Consider the following 15,252-nt stretch of genomic DNA (forward strand, 5'->3'; position numbering starts at 1 on the left):
ACCACTTTGGGATCTGAATTACCTGAAGACAAAGGTGAATGAATTCATTGACTCCCTTTCCATCTGTTTGTCATTTTCACTATTAATAGTGAATTCTTAAGAATCTCCACTGAGTTTTTTTTTTTTAAGTATTTGTTGCTTCTTATGAAAAATCACCCACAACAGCCTTTGGTGTCAAATTATTTCCTTTTTAATTTTTTTTTAAGAAGGAGGTTCACCCTAAGCTAACATCTATTGCCAATCTTCCTCCTTTTCCTTCCATTCCCGTCCCAGAGCCCCAGTGCATAGTTGTGTATAGTTGTAACTCCTTCTGGTTCTTCTATGTGAGCTGCCACCACAGCACTGCTACTGACAGACGAGTGGTGTGGTTCCATGCCCAGGAACTGAACCTGGGCTGTGGGAACCTGGGAAGTGAAGTGTACCAAACTTTAACCACTAGGCCATCAGGGCTGGCTTTTCACTAAGTTTTTGGTGGCTCTAAAAACTGAAACTAAAGGAAGATTTACTGTTACTTTATTCACATCAACAAATAAAATTTTAAACCCACACTAACTTTGAATGCCTGCTTTTCTATTACTTTATTTAGAAGTGGGTTGGGGCCATCTTCAAAGAGCCAAAAACAAATTTAAAGCACACAAATAAAAATGCCACATTTCCTTGACCAGGATTAAGTGAGCAGTTATAGGCAATGTACTGTAGAATAGGCAAAAAAAAAAAAAAAAAAAAAAAAAAAAAAGCCCTTTAAGCTTGTGAATTGTGAACTCTGTAAAAACAAACTTAAAAAAACCTTCCAGGGAGCTATATGTGGAAAAATGTCCAAAGCCCACACAGAAAGAGAACATTCAAATTCCCATAAGCCAGGCAGAGGGATCTTGTTGAACACATAGGACCTTCAGTAGAGACCCCAGAAAAGTTTCATCTTAGGAATAGGGCTAAACCAGCCACGGAATAAAGTCTACTTTATATCCATGCTAACAAAACTTAAATATTTATATTATTCTATATTATGTATTTTTAAATATTTCTATACATTAGCAATGAACTGGAAAGTGAAACATTAAAAATTACCATTTGCAATAGTACCTATAAGCATAAAATACCAAATAATAAATTTGACAAAATATGTAGAAAATGTGTACACTGAAAGCTAGTAAGTCTAGCTAACAGAAATTAAAGAAATGTTAGATAAATGGAGAGATATACCACGTTCATGGATTAGAAGACTCAATATTGTGAAGATATCAATTCTCCCTTATTGATGTACAGATTCAATGCAATCCCAATCAATCAAAATAAAATCTCAATCCCAATCAAAAGTATAGCATTCCTTGTGTAGAAGTGGACAAGTTGATTCTAAAACTTATGATATAGAATAGACCTACAATAGCTAAGGCAATTTTACAAAAGCATAAGGAAGTTGGAGGACTTATACTATCTGATTTTAAGTCTACTATAAAAATACAGCAATCAAACAGCGTGGGTATCATCTAGACATATAGGGCAAATACAACAGAATAGAGTGCAGAAATAGATACATATGCATATGGTCAATTGATTTTCAATTCAAGGTGTGAAATTAAATTAATTTAATGGGAAAGGACAATCTTTGCTACAGGGGTCCTGGAACCAGTGGATTTAAGGGGAGAATGGACCTCAATCCTTACCTCACACCATTCACAAAAATGACCTCAAAATGGATCATAAACCTAAACGCAAATGTAGAATGATAAATCTTCTAGAAGAAAACATAGTGGAAATCTTTGTGACCTTAGGGTAGATGAAGATTTTTATATTGAATACAAAAAACATGAATTATAAAAGAAAAAATTGATAAACTGGACTTTCTCAAAATGAAAAACTGCTCTTCAAAAGATGTCATTTTCTTAATGGTAAAAACACGAGTCACAGACTAAGAGAAAATATTCGCAGTAGATATATAGAAAACACAAAGAACTATTATAATGCAATAATAAGATGACAACATAAGAAGATGCTCAACATTTTTAGTTATCAGAGAAATGCAAATGAAAAGCATGATAAGATGCAATTACACACCCACTAGAATGGTTAAATTTAAAAGTCTGACAAAACCAAGGGTTATCAAGGATGTGGAGAAACTGGAATTCTCATACATTGTCGATGAGAATGTAAAATGGTGCAACCACTTTGGAAGGAGGCCTGGAAGTTCCTTATAAAACCTAATATGCACCTACCCTATGCCCCAGCAGTTTCACATGTACCCATGAAAATAAAAATATATGTTCAAACAAGGGCTTGTATATGAATGGTCATAGGAGTTTTATATAACAGCAAGCATTTACTGGATGCCTACACTGTAATCATGTACTGGGTACACAGAGATGGATCAGACCTAGCTGGAAGGAACCAAACAGACACATAAATACACCCAGACACAGTCTACACATACAGCCATGCATGCACACACAGCATACACATAGACACAGATAGGCACATACATACAGACATGCACCACAGACACACATATGCACACAGAGACATAGACACGCACACATACAGATGTGCACACACAAACATGCATGCACACACACAGCCACTATAAAACAAAGCAAAAATTCCTAACACAAAAGCACAGACAAGAGACTTTGGACATCAGCACTTTAGCAAATATTTCTTGAGCATCAGCAAGACCAGGCATCATAAGCTAGATATAAGATTTCAGGGAATAAGTGGATGAGAGAAGGGCATTCTTGGGTGGCAGAACAGCGCCTATGAAGGCATGGGGGTGGGAGAGGGCTGGGGGCAAGAGAAAGATTACCCAAGATGAGCCATGGCAGGAGCTCAGGCTGAAGAAGAACAGAAGGGCTGGAATGTGAATAGTCTTGACAGCCCCCTAAGCAATTGGGTGGTGGTCCCAGTGAGAGTGGTGGGCTGGCACAGTCAAGAGAGCACAGCAGTTAAAAGCCTAGTGTCTCAAACAGAAAGATGTGTTCTAGTCCCAGCTTTTGATTGTCACCACCTCATTGAGCCTTGTTCACTAATGTGATCTATACTTATTTAATGATCCCCTTCTACTGCCAGGCTTTGTGGTAAATGCTGGGGATACACCAGGGAACAAACAGAACAACAAAAAATTCCCGGCCTTGGAGTTTACATTTTTGTCAGGGAAACTTAGTCATTGAACATACAAATACTACATCAGGCCATGATAAGTTCTAAGAAGAAATTTGAGCAGGGCAAGGTGCCAGAGATCGACTTAGGTTCTGCTCTTCTACATAACAGAGTCAGCAAAGAGTGATGGCAGAACAAGGACTTGAATGAAGTGATGAAGTGGGATAGGGGAAAGGATGGTTCCACGGTAAGGGAGGCAGATGCAAAGGCCCTGAGGTAGGTGTGTGTGTCTGCTATGTATTCAGGGAACAGCATGGAGGCTAGTGTGGCTGAAGCAGAATGAGCAAACAAGAGCAGAGCAGGACATGAGGACAGAGAAGTAGGGGAAACCAGATATGGAGGACCTTATAGGCCATTTTAAGGACTTATAATCTTGCTTGGGGTAAAATGGGAATCAATCAGAAAGTTTTAAACAAAAGAGGGACGCAATCTGGCTTATGTTTAACAGAGCACTCTGATACCAGTTGGGGAATGGATTGAAGTGGGGCAAGGGCAGGGTGTATTGCAATAATCCAGGTGAAAAATGATGGTGTCATAAGTGTTTTAAAAAAGGTGTCCTCACTATGTTAGCCATTAGATTATTTCTGGGTTTTTTTGTTTTACAAATGCTCCCTGTAATTTCATAAATAATTTGCCAACCATTGCTTCAGACATTCTCATTTTCCAGATGAGGAAACTGAGGCTCAGAAAGGAAAAGAGATTAGCTCAGGCTAAGGAAGATCCATGGATTTCTCTTACACCAAAAAAGGCAGAGCCACTTCTCCAAGAAGGGGTGGTGGTGAGAGGAGATCTGTACAAATGTATAAGCAGAAATGGGGTGAAGGATAGAGGAGGGGTGCTTAGGTTCCTTCTACATCTGAGATTGAGGGACTCTGTGGCCAGGTCGCTCAGAGTGTGACTTAAAAACTTGATCACTTTCTCAAGCTGGGAACCTGAAGGGACAGACATGGGATGATAATGGGGGTACTTTCTCCCCGATCCTTTGATGTTTAATCATTCAAATACGTCAAAGATGGGGCAAACTTGAAGGCAAGCGAAATCCCACAGTGTCCCCTAATAATCAGACCTATGTGCCCAGGTGGTCTCTTCCATTAGTCTTCTCATAATAGAGTCAGGTGAGTATGCTAGGGTGGAAAGGGGTGATCCCTCCACACACTCACTGGGATGCCCTGTATATACCTTGTGTGAACAGGGGACCCTGAATTCAACTCACTCCTCTTGCCCCTGTGGAATTGCTCAGTGAGCCTCCAGGCCCCTGACTCACTCTTGGGATACCCCCTCCATCTTGCATCTTTACATCCTCACTCACCAGCCATCAAGGCAGCCTCCATGAGAAGCAAAGGCTGCATCAGGAATGATACTAAGACAGAGGAAATTACAAAATGGTCCTGGGATGCCTCTGGAGCACTATTCACTATTCCATACTCACTACTTAGTCTGAACACAAATCTCTGTACCAGTCTGTTAGGAGTGGAATTGTGTCCCCTCCCCCATCCCAAATTCATACATTGAAGTCCTAACCCCCATTACCACAGAGAGTGACCTTATTTGGACATAGGGTCTTTACAGAGACAGTCAGGTTAAAATGAGGTAATTAGGGTAGGCTCTAATCCAATATGTCTGATGTCCTTACACAAAGCAAAAATTTGGACTTGAATAGAGGGAAAATGACATGAAGACACAAGAGAAGATAGCCATCTACAAGCCAAGGAGAAAGACCTGGGACAGATTCTTCCCTAAGAACCCTCAGGAGGAACCAACCCTGCTGACACCTTGATTTTGGGCTTCCAGCCTCCAGAACTGTGAGACAATACATTTCTGTTGTTTAAGCCTTCCAGTCCGTGGTACTCAGTTAATGCAGCCCTAGCAAACAAATACACAGGCCAAGAGTCAACTTAAGATGACCTTGTGATTGCTGGGAAGATGGCATCATACGCAGACTCTGACTCACCTCCTGTCACAGACACAACTACTCTTTGAACAATTACCCCTGAGAGAGAAATGGAAACTGGACAAAAAGAACTCCCACAACAAGGGATAGTGCTGACTGAGGTGGAAGAGGCAGAAATACCTTTCTGGAGAGGAAAAAGCCACATTCTAGCCTCTGTGCTTCATGGCCAGGAGCAATCTAAAGGTACAAAGCCTTCCCTGGCGGAGCACAAGATCTGAACAGGAGGGTTTTGCCACAATAAGCAGCTTTCGTACTCAGCACAACTGTGATGAGTATCATAATATCTGGCTTTGCTGGCGATTAGCTACAATGGGGAATATCGCCAGAAAAGCTATTGAAAATAAGGGAAAGGAAAAGCTGGCTTTTATAGGGCCCATGCACAAATTCACCCATTTCAGAAAGCAACCTAAAATCACCAGAAAGAAATGTGCACAGTCCTTTGGTGAAAACAGACTCACTTGATAGGCTCTGGGTGCACCTTGCAAGAGGTGAGACCTCCCCAGACTGGGACCACCTCCCCAGGGACTGAGACATTGGCAGCAGCCATTATTGTGGGCTAGTTCAGAACTCCATTGGAGTTATTCTCCTGGCCTGTTAGCACAGGGGTCTGCCCCAGCCACTAGAGCACTGCAATAATCCAGCTCAGCCAGGGCAGACAGCCCACCCTAATGACTGGCCCCACCCAAGAGCAAGCCCTTGGGCAACTTGTGGGCCCCCATAGGCGGAGTGTGTGGGACCTCTGCCGTGGAGTGAGTGGGTCCTCTTCAGTGGGTTGAGGTGTGTGCATAGGGCAGGACTGTGTTGATGAGATGTGTGGGCCTGCAGGTAGTGGGGCTTGTCAGCTGCAGACGACCTGTGCTTCTGAAACAGCCTCATAGGCGATTGACCCCACATTCCAATGTCTGAGACTATTGTGTGTTGCCACGCCTGGGGCCAACTCCACTCAGCTGCACTCCTGAGAGAGCTGACAACAGCCTTGCAGGCCAGAAGCCTACAACAATTGTATGCTCCTGAGCCTAGCAACCAGTCATGCTGGGATCCTACTCACTTAACAGAAAAACTGCAGCCAGAACATGCTATTAGACCTTGCAGCCAACTGTGCTGGGGCTCCCCATGCCCAATAAAATGACCAAAGGGACAAAAGCAGCTACACAGTTGAGAATTACAACCAGCCAGCCAGGGTCACAGCCTACCTTCCCCATGCACCTTCAGCAAGAGCAATGCTGCCAAAACAAAAGGATACATATAGCCCACATAAAGTACACTCATGGAACATTTGGAACTAACGAGCAGAGGGAAGCACACTGCTGGGCCTCATAAGGCATCTCTTATATAAAGCCATCTCTACAAGATCAAGAGACATAGCTGATCTCCCTAATACATAGATATAAGCACAGAGAAATAGGTAACATGAAGAGACAAAGGAATATGCCCCAAATAAGGGAAAAGGACAAATCCTCAGAAAAAGAACTAAATGAAGCAGAGATAAACAATCTATCTAGTCATAAGGATGCTCACAGATCTTGGGAGAGGAATGGGTGAACCCAGTGAGAATTTCAGCAAAGAAGAGGAAAATATAAAAAAGAACCTATCAGAGATGAAGAATATAATACTGGAAATGAAAAATTCACTAGAGGGACTCAATAGCAGAGTAGATGATTCAGAAGAACGGATCAGTGAGCTGGATGAAAGACTAGACAAAATCACCCAAGCTGAACAGACAAAAGAAAAAAGAATTAAAAAGAACAAGGACAGTCTAAGGAACCTCTGGGACAACATCAAGCACGCTAATATCTGTATTATAGATGTCCCAGAAGGAGAAGAGAGAGACAAAGGGCAGAGAATCTATTTCAAGGAATAATAGCTGAAAACTTTCCTAACCTGAGGAAGGAAACAGACATCCAGGTACAGGAATCACAGAGAGTACCAAACAAGATAAACCCAAAGAGGCCCACACCAAGACACATTATAATTAAAATGTCAAGAATTAAAGATAAAGAGAGAATCCTAAAAGCTGCAAGAGAAAGGCAACAAGTTAAGTACAAAGGAAACCCCATAAGGCTATCAGCTGACTTCTCAGCAGAAACTTTACAGGCTAGAAGGGAGTGGCATAATATATTTAAAGTGCTAAAAGGAAAAAACCTACAGCCAGGAATACTCTACCTGGCAAGCTTATCATTCAGAATGGAAGGAGAGAGAAAGAGTTTTCTATACGAGCAAAAACTAAAGGAGATTATCACGAAGAAACCAGCATTACAAGAATGCTAAAGGAACTTATTTAAGTGGAAAAGAAAAGGAATCCTAGAAAACAGAACAAAGCTGGAGGTATCACACTCCCCAATTTCAAAATATATTACAAAGGCATAGTAATCAAAACAGCATGGTACTGGCACAAAAACAGACACACACATCAATGGAAGATAATCAAGAGCCCAGAAATAAACCCACACATCTATGGACAGCTAGTTTTCAACAAGGGGGCCAAAAACATACAATAAAGAAAGGAAAGTCTCTTCAATAAATGATGTGGAGAAAACTGAACAGTCACATGCAAAAGAATGAAAATAGACCATTATATTACACCATACACAAAAATTAACTCAAAATGGATTAAAGACTTGAATGTAAGACCTGGAACCATAAAACTTCTAGAAGAAAACATAGGCAGTACACTCTTCAACATCAGTCTTAGCAGCGTATTTTCAAATACCATGTCTACTCAGGCAAGGGACACAAAAGAAAAAATAAACAAATGGGACTGCATCAAACTAAAAAGCTTCTGCACTGCAAAGGAAACCATCAACAAAATGAAAAGACAACCTAACAGTTGGGAGAAGATATTTTCAAACCATATATCTGATAAGGGGTTAAATATATAAAGAACTCATTCATCTCAACAACAAAACAAGCTAACAACCCAATTGAGAAGTGGGCAAAAGATCTGAACAGACATTTCTCCAAAGAAGATACACAAATGACCAACAGGCACATGAAAACATGTTCAGCATCACTAATTATTAAGAAAATGTAAATCAAAGCTACAATGAGATATCACCTCACTCCCATCAGAATGGCTATAATTAACAAGACAAGAAATAACAAGTGTTAGAGAGGGTGTGCAGAAAAGGGAACTCTCATACACTGCTGGTAGGAATGCAAACTGGTGCAGCCACTATGGAAAGCAGTATGGAGTATCCTAGAAAAATTAAGAATAGAACTACCACACGATCCAGCTATTCCACAGTTTGGTATTTATCTGAAGAACATGAAAACATGAATGCGTCAATATATATGCACCCCTATGTTGACCGTGGCATTATTCACAATAGCCAAGACTTGGAAACAACCTAAGTGCCCATTAAGGGACAAATGGATAAAGAAGATGTGGTATATATACACAACAGAATACTACTCAGTCCTAAAAAAAGATGCAGTCTTGCCATTTGTGACAACATGGATGGACCTTGAGACACTATGCTGAGTGAAATAAGTCAGAGGGAAAAAATCAAATAACATATGATCTCACTCATAAATAGAAGACAAAAACAACAACAACAACACACAAACACATAGATACAGAGATTAGATTGATGGTTACCAGAGAGGAGGGGGGAGGCAGGTGGGAGAAAGGGGTGACTAGGCACATGTGTATGGTGATGGATGGCAATTAGTCTTTGGGTGGTGAACATGATATAATCTACCCAGAAACTGAAATACAGTGATGTAACCTGAAATTTATATAATGTTAAAACCAACATTACCTCAATAAAAATAATAAAATAAAATAAAGATGACCTTCAGTACAGGTCCTAGAAGCCAGCTGCAGAACTGAAGAGGAAAAGCAAGTGCTAGGCAGAGACATGGGGAGGGATGAGGGACCAGAGACAAGTTTCTGGTGCTCAAAGCAGGTGGCTGTGCAGCTCCCAACCACCTTCTCTGCCCTCCAGTTTCCTCTAACCCATTGGCCCTACACTGGCAATTGCGGCCAGGGTCCAGGACCCTGCCCCATGCCTGTAGTTATACAGTGCCCCAGAAAACTGCATACTGTTACAGATGGAAGGAGATGAGTCTTGAGTCCTTTTCATGCCTGAGTCCTGAAAAGAAGAGAGGGCGGCTTAGACTCCTGGGTCCTAAGGGACAGGGTCTTCAGGACCAGGACTATCTCAATATTTGTCCCTAATGCGTATATTGATAATAATATTAATAATCATATTATATTATTAATCATATTATTAATATTAACTGTCCCCAATTGAAAGTTCTTAATATATTTTTACACAAAATTAAGAGCTTTTACCAACACCATTCTTATTGTGGCATTTTTGCTATTAAAAAATACTCATTTATGCTTAACTCCCAGAAACAGCACCAATTCTGAAAGTACACAAAGGGTATCCTTATTTCATGTTACATCTAGATGCCAAGAGTTGGAGGCAGCCCCGTGGTCAAGTGGTTAAGCTCATGCACTCTGCTTCAGCTGCCACAGTTAGCCGGTTTGGATCCTGGGCGAGGACTACACATTACTCATTGGGCCATGCTATGGTGGCATCCCACATAGAAGAACTAGAATGACCTAAAACTAGGACACACAGCTATGTACCGGGGCTTTGGGGAGAAAAAAAAAAGGAGGAAGACTGGCAACAGATGTTAGCTCAGGGCCAATCTTCCTCACCAAAAAAAAAGAAAGAAAGAACTTGGGATAGTGACTTAGATTTCTGGGTCCTGATGATAGTAGGCTGGGGGCCTGGACTCCTGGGTACTAGGGGAGGAAGATCATGAAGGCCTGACCTCCTGGGCCTGAGGGAGGAGGAGTTGAGGGCCTGGACTCCTGGCTCTGAGGGAGGAGGAGTTGAGGGCCTGGACTCCCCAGCCTGAGGCAGGAGGTAACTAGGGACAGGGATCCATAGGTTCCTGACTGATGAGAGGACCAGGGGCATCAGAGACCCAGTATTAGTGGTGAATTTCTTGCTGTCTTTCCTGTAACTTTGCTCCTGGAAGTGAGATCAAAATGACATGAGCACTGAAGACTGTCCGGCCCACAAGTCTGCTCCTTGTTAAATGGCACCAGTCAAGACAGTCCCTTCAGTTATTCTAAGAACTGCCAAAGCTTCCAGAATATGCCAGCCAGACAGTGATGATGGAATCACCAATGCTCACTACCATCAAAACAGAGAGACCCCCTCCCCTGAAGTCTGTGGGCACTGCCGCTGGCCTGGTCGCTGGTGCAAGGCTGGGATTGGCCATCGCCCTTTTCTGAGATGTTTCATCCTTTCCTGTCTCCTGATGACCCCAACTCATCCTGTCCTGTAGCCCCAGGACCTAAGGGCATCTGATACCTAATTATTTCCCATCCTTTCCATGAATCAAAGCTTATTCTTAGCGTTTTGAATGTTAGACCATCAAATAATTAGGGCCACAATAAAATCTAATTATAGCTCTTTTGTCTTGATTATTAAATTTCTTAAAACATTTTTTGGGGGTTCTAGAAGGACTTATTCTTTCTAAGCTAGTTAAGTTGCTTTCTCTTAATATTTGTATTAACTGTCCATAGTTTTTTTTTTTTTTTACCACTTGAAAGTTCTTAATATATTTTTACGTAAAATTAAAGGCTTTACCCACACCATTCCTATTGTGGTATTTTCGCTATTAAAAATAAATATTCGTTTATACCATAAAACTCACAGAAACAGTACCAAGTCTGAAAGCACATAAAGGGCATCTTTACTTCATGTTGCATCTGAAAAGCTTGCATATATATGTATATGCGTATATATACATGAAATAGAATTTCCAGCCAGGCACAAGTAATCTAAATGACACATCTTACTTGTGGCGCTGACCCGGACAAGTGCGTTAGAGATGACGGCAACCTGTGTCAACACACAGTTACTACTCAATCGGAGTACTAAAAATCTATACTTTCGGAGCGCCGGAAATAACACTGAAGTCGGCATTCCTCTATTCAGCCTTCCAGAAGACCATGGAGGGGGCTGGGGCCATGATTCGATCAGAAGATGATGCCTGGGCTGAGCGGGAACCAGAGCAAGTGAACAGTGAGGAGGCCAAGTCGACTCCCAGCGGCTATAGCCACTGGGTGGGTGCTGGGGCAGGGGCCCAGCTGGGAACATGAGAGGCCATTTGGATAGGGAGGGAAGTTCAGGGATTACGGCCAAGGGGTTGCCCTCCTAGTGTGGCTGGACAAGCAGAGACTCCATAACCCGAGGGAGAAGGGTAAGCAAATCCATTTCGGGATGTGCGACCCTGCCCGCCACTGCACGCCTAACGCTTCAAAACCCAGCTCTCCTTCCCCAAGCTCGCTGCTCGCTGCTCACCATTCTGCGCATGCGCATCTTTCAAGACTACCAGGAACAGGCTTTTCCTGGGCCAATGGGGCGTGGCGTTCCTCCAGGCTCATCCAATGAGCTCATCAGACATTTCCGCGTCGACCAATGGGGCTTCGAGTGACCCATAAGTGAGGTTGGTCCCGCCTTCCGTGCTATGAGGAGCTCGTAAGACAAGCCAGGTTGTGGAGAGGGGTGTTCGACGTCGAGCCTTCAGCACCGTGAGATTCTTGTGAGATCTTCTGGAAGCCTGGAGAATTTTTGTCCGTTGAAGAGAAAAAGGGGGTTGGGGACTCAGATTCCTGCGTTCTGAGGAAAGAGAAGGCTGGGGGCCAGGACTCTTGGGTCTGAGGCGGGGCGAGGGCTGGGGGCCTGGCCTCCTGGATCTGTCGGGGTCGAGGGCTGGGGTCCCAGAATCATGTCCTGTGGGAAACGGTGACTGAACCTGAACTCCTGGTCCCTAGGTCGGCCGGGACTGGGATCTCAGAACTCCGGATTCTGATGGAGCTGGGGGCTGGGGGCTGAGATACCGGGACCTTGAAAGGGTGTAGGTTTGACCTCAGACTCCCGAGTCTGAGGGAGACGGGCCTTTGGGCCAGACTCTTGGGGCCCTAGGTTGGAGGGTATTACATTGTTGAACTCCTGGGTCTTAAGTGAATAGGTGGCTGGGTCCGAGAGTTACAGCTGTCGAAACGGAGGCACAGTAAACCCGTTAACTTGCTCAAACTCACAAGCTAGATAGGGACGGACTGACTATAGAGGTCATGGTCTCATATACAGTAAACTCTGCCCTGAAGTCAGTACCTGTCAGAAAGAAGATTTAATTTCATTCTGTGTGTTTGAAAGGTTTCTTCCTCTCCCTCAGATCACAGATCCTGATCGGCTCTTCCAAGCCTCTCTAGAAGAAGCCATGGGAACCCGTCCTCTCCAGGGTTGGCTGTTGCTCTTTCTCCTGGGAGCCTCCCCCTTGAGCTGTATGTATGGGAGATGGGGGGAAGAGCAGCTGGGTCAAGAGGATGGATTTCTGGTGAAAAAAGAGTGATTTGGGCCCCACCGAGAAGGGCAAATGCTCATCCTTCTCTCATTGTCTCCCCAGTGGCACAAAATTTGTATTGTCACCAGGGTGTATACATAAGTATAGAAGATGATCCAAGACATGCATTTAACTGGACCACTGGGAAAGTTGAGGCTTGTGACAATGGGTCATTTTGCCAGGAATCTGTGCTGTTGATTAAAGCAGGTAAAAAGAGAAAGGGGCAGTTGGGTTGGGTGGGAGGAAGGGTGATTGTGTCCATGTAAATGAGATTCCCCCTGCCCCAGGCCAAGCATTAGGCCTGCCGTCCACTTTCTTTCCCTCTTGTCTCATAACAGGGAACAAGACAGCAGTTTTGGCCTCTAAGGGCTGCACCACAGAAGGGTCACCGGCAATGACGTTTATCCAGCACTCTCCACCGCCCGGCATAGTCACAGTCTCCTACAGTAACTACTGTGAGGAGTCCTTTTGCAACGATATGGAGGACTTACTTCAGATATGGAAGCCAGAACGTAACGAAGGTACCTTGGGAGGGGAGAGATGGGTGCTAAGAGAAACTCTAGAAACCCCTGAAGAGTAGGTCTTCCTTCTTTGTGTTCTTTCTTGGCTTGGGCCCAAGTGGGCCATACACAAAAGGACCTCAGAACTTCTGCTTGTCTTTCTTTTTCTATATTGTTACCTTGGGGTCTGAACACTGCTCAGAGCAGAGGGATATCACTGAGAGGTGGGGTGTAAATTGGGTTTTCTGTTTACTAAACAGTAACATGTCAGTGGAGGATTCTGAGCAGGGTGTGGTGTAACTATTATTGCTTCCCCATTGCTGCACAACCACAGCCCACTTCCCTCCATTTGGCCTCAAGACCTATAGTAGTCTGGCCCTATTTTTGCAACTCGTTTCCTTCTCTTCCCTCTCTCATTTATTGGGTTCCAGCTGGGGGCAAGTATTCAAAATACTTAACAATGGATACGGGACAGGCCAATCAGAATGGATGCTGGCTGTAAAACTAGTCCAGCCCTACCGGTGCCTACCAGCTGAATATCAGTACTGCAGTTTCTCACAATTCCTCGAATCCACCAAGCTGGCTCACATCTCCAGGCAATTGTCCTTGCTGTTTCCTTTGCTATCCCTATCCAACCCCTATTTTCACACAGTGAATAACCTCTATTCATCCTCCATCTCAACTCAGGTATCCGCTGTGTGAATAGCAAATTCTTTTAGGGGTCTTTTAGGCCTGTCTCCCTCAGACTCAGGAGTCTGAGGTCAAACCTACACCCTTTCAAGGCCCCGATATTGTGTAGTTACCAAATTCTTTTAGGTAGTTACGTACTCCTCCATGCCTTTTCCATTATATCTTGGACACAGTGCCTACTGAGTTGTACTTAATTCCTTGCATGTCTTTCTCCTTCTAGACAATGATCCTAGATGACAGAAATTGTGTCCTTTTCATCTCTGTATCTCCACACCTAAGCACAGAGTTTGGGAGTCATATTGAATGGGGTTCTGACAGCAGGGAAGAGTCAACTGGAGAAGGGTAGGGGGTTGCAGTAATAGGCCTTGCTTAGAGTGGTGTCAGCCGGAAATACTTGTGAAAGAGAAGGAAGCAAGGAGAGACAACTCCAGAGGCAGGACATATCCTTAAATGTCCCTCTCTTTCCCCCTCCAGTTCCCAGGGTGACGGCAAACCTCCACTGCCCAACCTGTGTGGCTTTGGGGACCTGTTTGAATGCTCCTTCTCTTCCCTGTCCTAATGATACGACTCGATGTTATCAAGGAAAACTTCAGATCATTGGAGGTAAACTGAACAGTTGATGGTTTCAGAGGCTTGAAAACCAAACGTCTGAGTGGATCCCAAGAGGTTTTGACACTCAGGGTTCCAGGAAGGAGGGAGGACTAGATTCCTCTGTGATTTCCTAAAGCATCTGTGTGTCTCCCCATCCTTTCTTGTTCCATAGGAGGCATCAACTCACCTTTGGAGGTCAAAGGCTGTACATCCGTGATTGGTTGCAGGCTGATGGCTGGGGTCTTTACAGTAGGACCCATGTGGGTGAAGGAAGTATGTCAGTACCCGTCTCTCATTCAGCCCCGAAAAGCTGAAAATGGGGCCACCTGGCTTCTCTTTTCGGTTTGGAGGTTAGAGCTGTTGCTGCTGCTGTTACTGCAATCAGTTGTCCATTGTTCCTGAGGAGGCACTTCTGGTCCAGAGTCAAAGGATCTCTTTTTACTGGGAACCTTCTGACTGCTGGTCATCAACAAGTTGAGGAGCGGGTGCAGATTTGAAGAACAGAGTGTTCCTGTGGATTTATTTGACATTTCTAATAAAGTTTCTGCTGTGATTTGTGTATGACCTAAGACTGGAAGTGGAATTTTAGTGCTGAAAGGGCCCTTAAAATTCGTCTTCTCCAACCCACGCATTTTGCAGAAAGGAAATTGGAGATCTGGAACACTTTAGCAAGTTTCTCACATTTACATAGCTATGAACAGAGCCAAGACCAGAAATTTGATAGTTTGACCTAAAGTCTGGTTTTCCTTTCACTCTAATAGGCTAACTTCTCTTGCTAGCTGGGTGAGAGACTAGCATTAGATTCCTCCAGAGCACTCCCAGCCCAATCTTATGGACAAAGTCAACGGTTTTGCGGTTATAATATTTCCCTGGGAGGTATGGCAGAATGAGAAAAATCAGACTCCCAATTCTTCCATTATAATGGTCTCCATCTTCCTGTGTCCTGTATGTCTCTTGCCAACTTTGCATCATTCCTTCCCTTCTCTGCTTCCTACT

General features: G+C 43.6%; 1 protein-coding gene across 3 annotated transcripts; it reads left to right on the forward strand.

Annotated features, from left to right (window-relative positions):
* Positions 1-11,540: 11,540 nt before the first annotated feature.
* On the forward strand, positions 11,541-14,820 carry TEX101 (testis expressed 101). Of its 3 annotated transcripts, none has more exons than XM_001499723.7 (6): positions 11,541-11,674; positions 12,308-12,416; positions 12,539-12,682; positions 12,814-12,996; positions 14,140-14,268; positions 14,429-14,820. In XM_001499723.7, exons 2-6 carry the CDS (start codon positions 12,353-12,355, stop codon positions 14,656-14,658), a joined length of 750 nt encoding a protein of 249 aa, XP_001499773.3. In that variant the 5' UTR covers positions 11,541-11,674; positions 12,308-12,352; the 3' UTR covers positions 14,659-14,820. The 3 variants fall into 3 exon arrangements, with proteins under 3 accessions (XP_001499773.3, XP_023505571.1, XP_070079084.1); XM_023649803.2 differs by having other exon boundaries at positions 11,607-11,906; XM_070222983.1 differs by having other exon boundaries at positions 11,619-11,754; positions 12,306-12,416.
* Positions 14,821-15,252: the final 432 nt, after the last annotated feature.

This window comes from Equus caballus, chromosome 10 (genome assembly GCF_041296265.1).
Source record: "Equus caballus isolate H_3958 breed thoroughbred chromosome 10, TB-T2T, whole genome shotgun sequence".
NCBI classification, from domain to species: Eukaryota; Metazoa; Chordata; class Mammalia; order Perissodactyla; family Equidae; genus Equus; species Equus caballus.

Bases quoted from the DNA above. Each gene is read 5' to 3' on its own strand.
- TEX101 (XM_001499723.7), top strand. From the start codon at position 12,353: ATGGGAACCCGTCCTCTCCAGGGTTGGCTGTTGCTCTTTCTCCTGGGA. The intron at 12,417-12,538 runs GTATGTATGGGA...TTGTCTCCCCAG, and splicing joins GGGAGCCTCCCCCTTGAGCT to TGGCACAAAATTTGTATTGT. The intron at 12,997-14,139 runs GTACCTTGGGAG...TTCCCCCTCCAG, and splicing joins GAAGCCAGAACGTAACGAAG to TTCCCAGGGTGACGGCAAAC.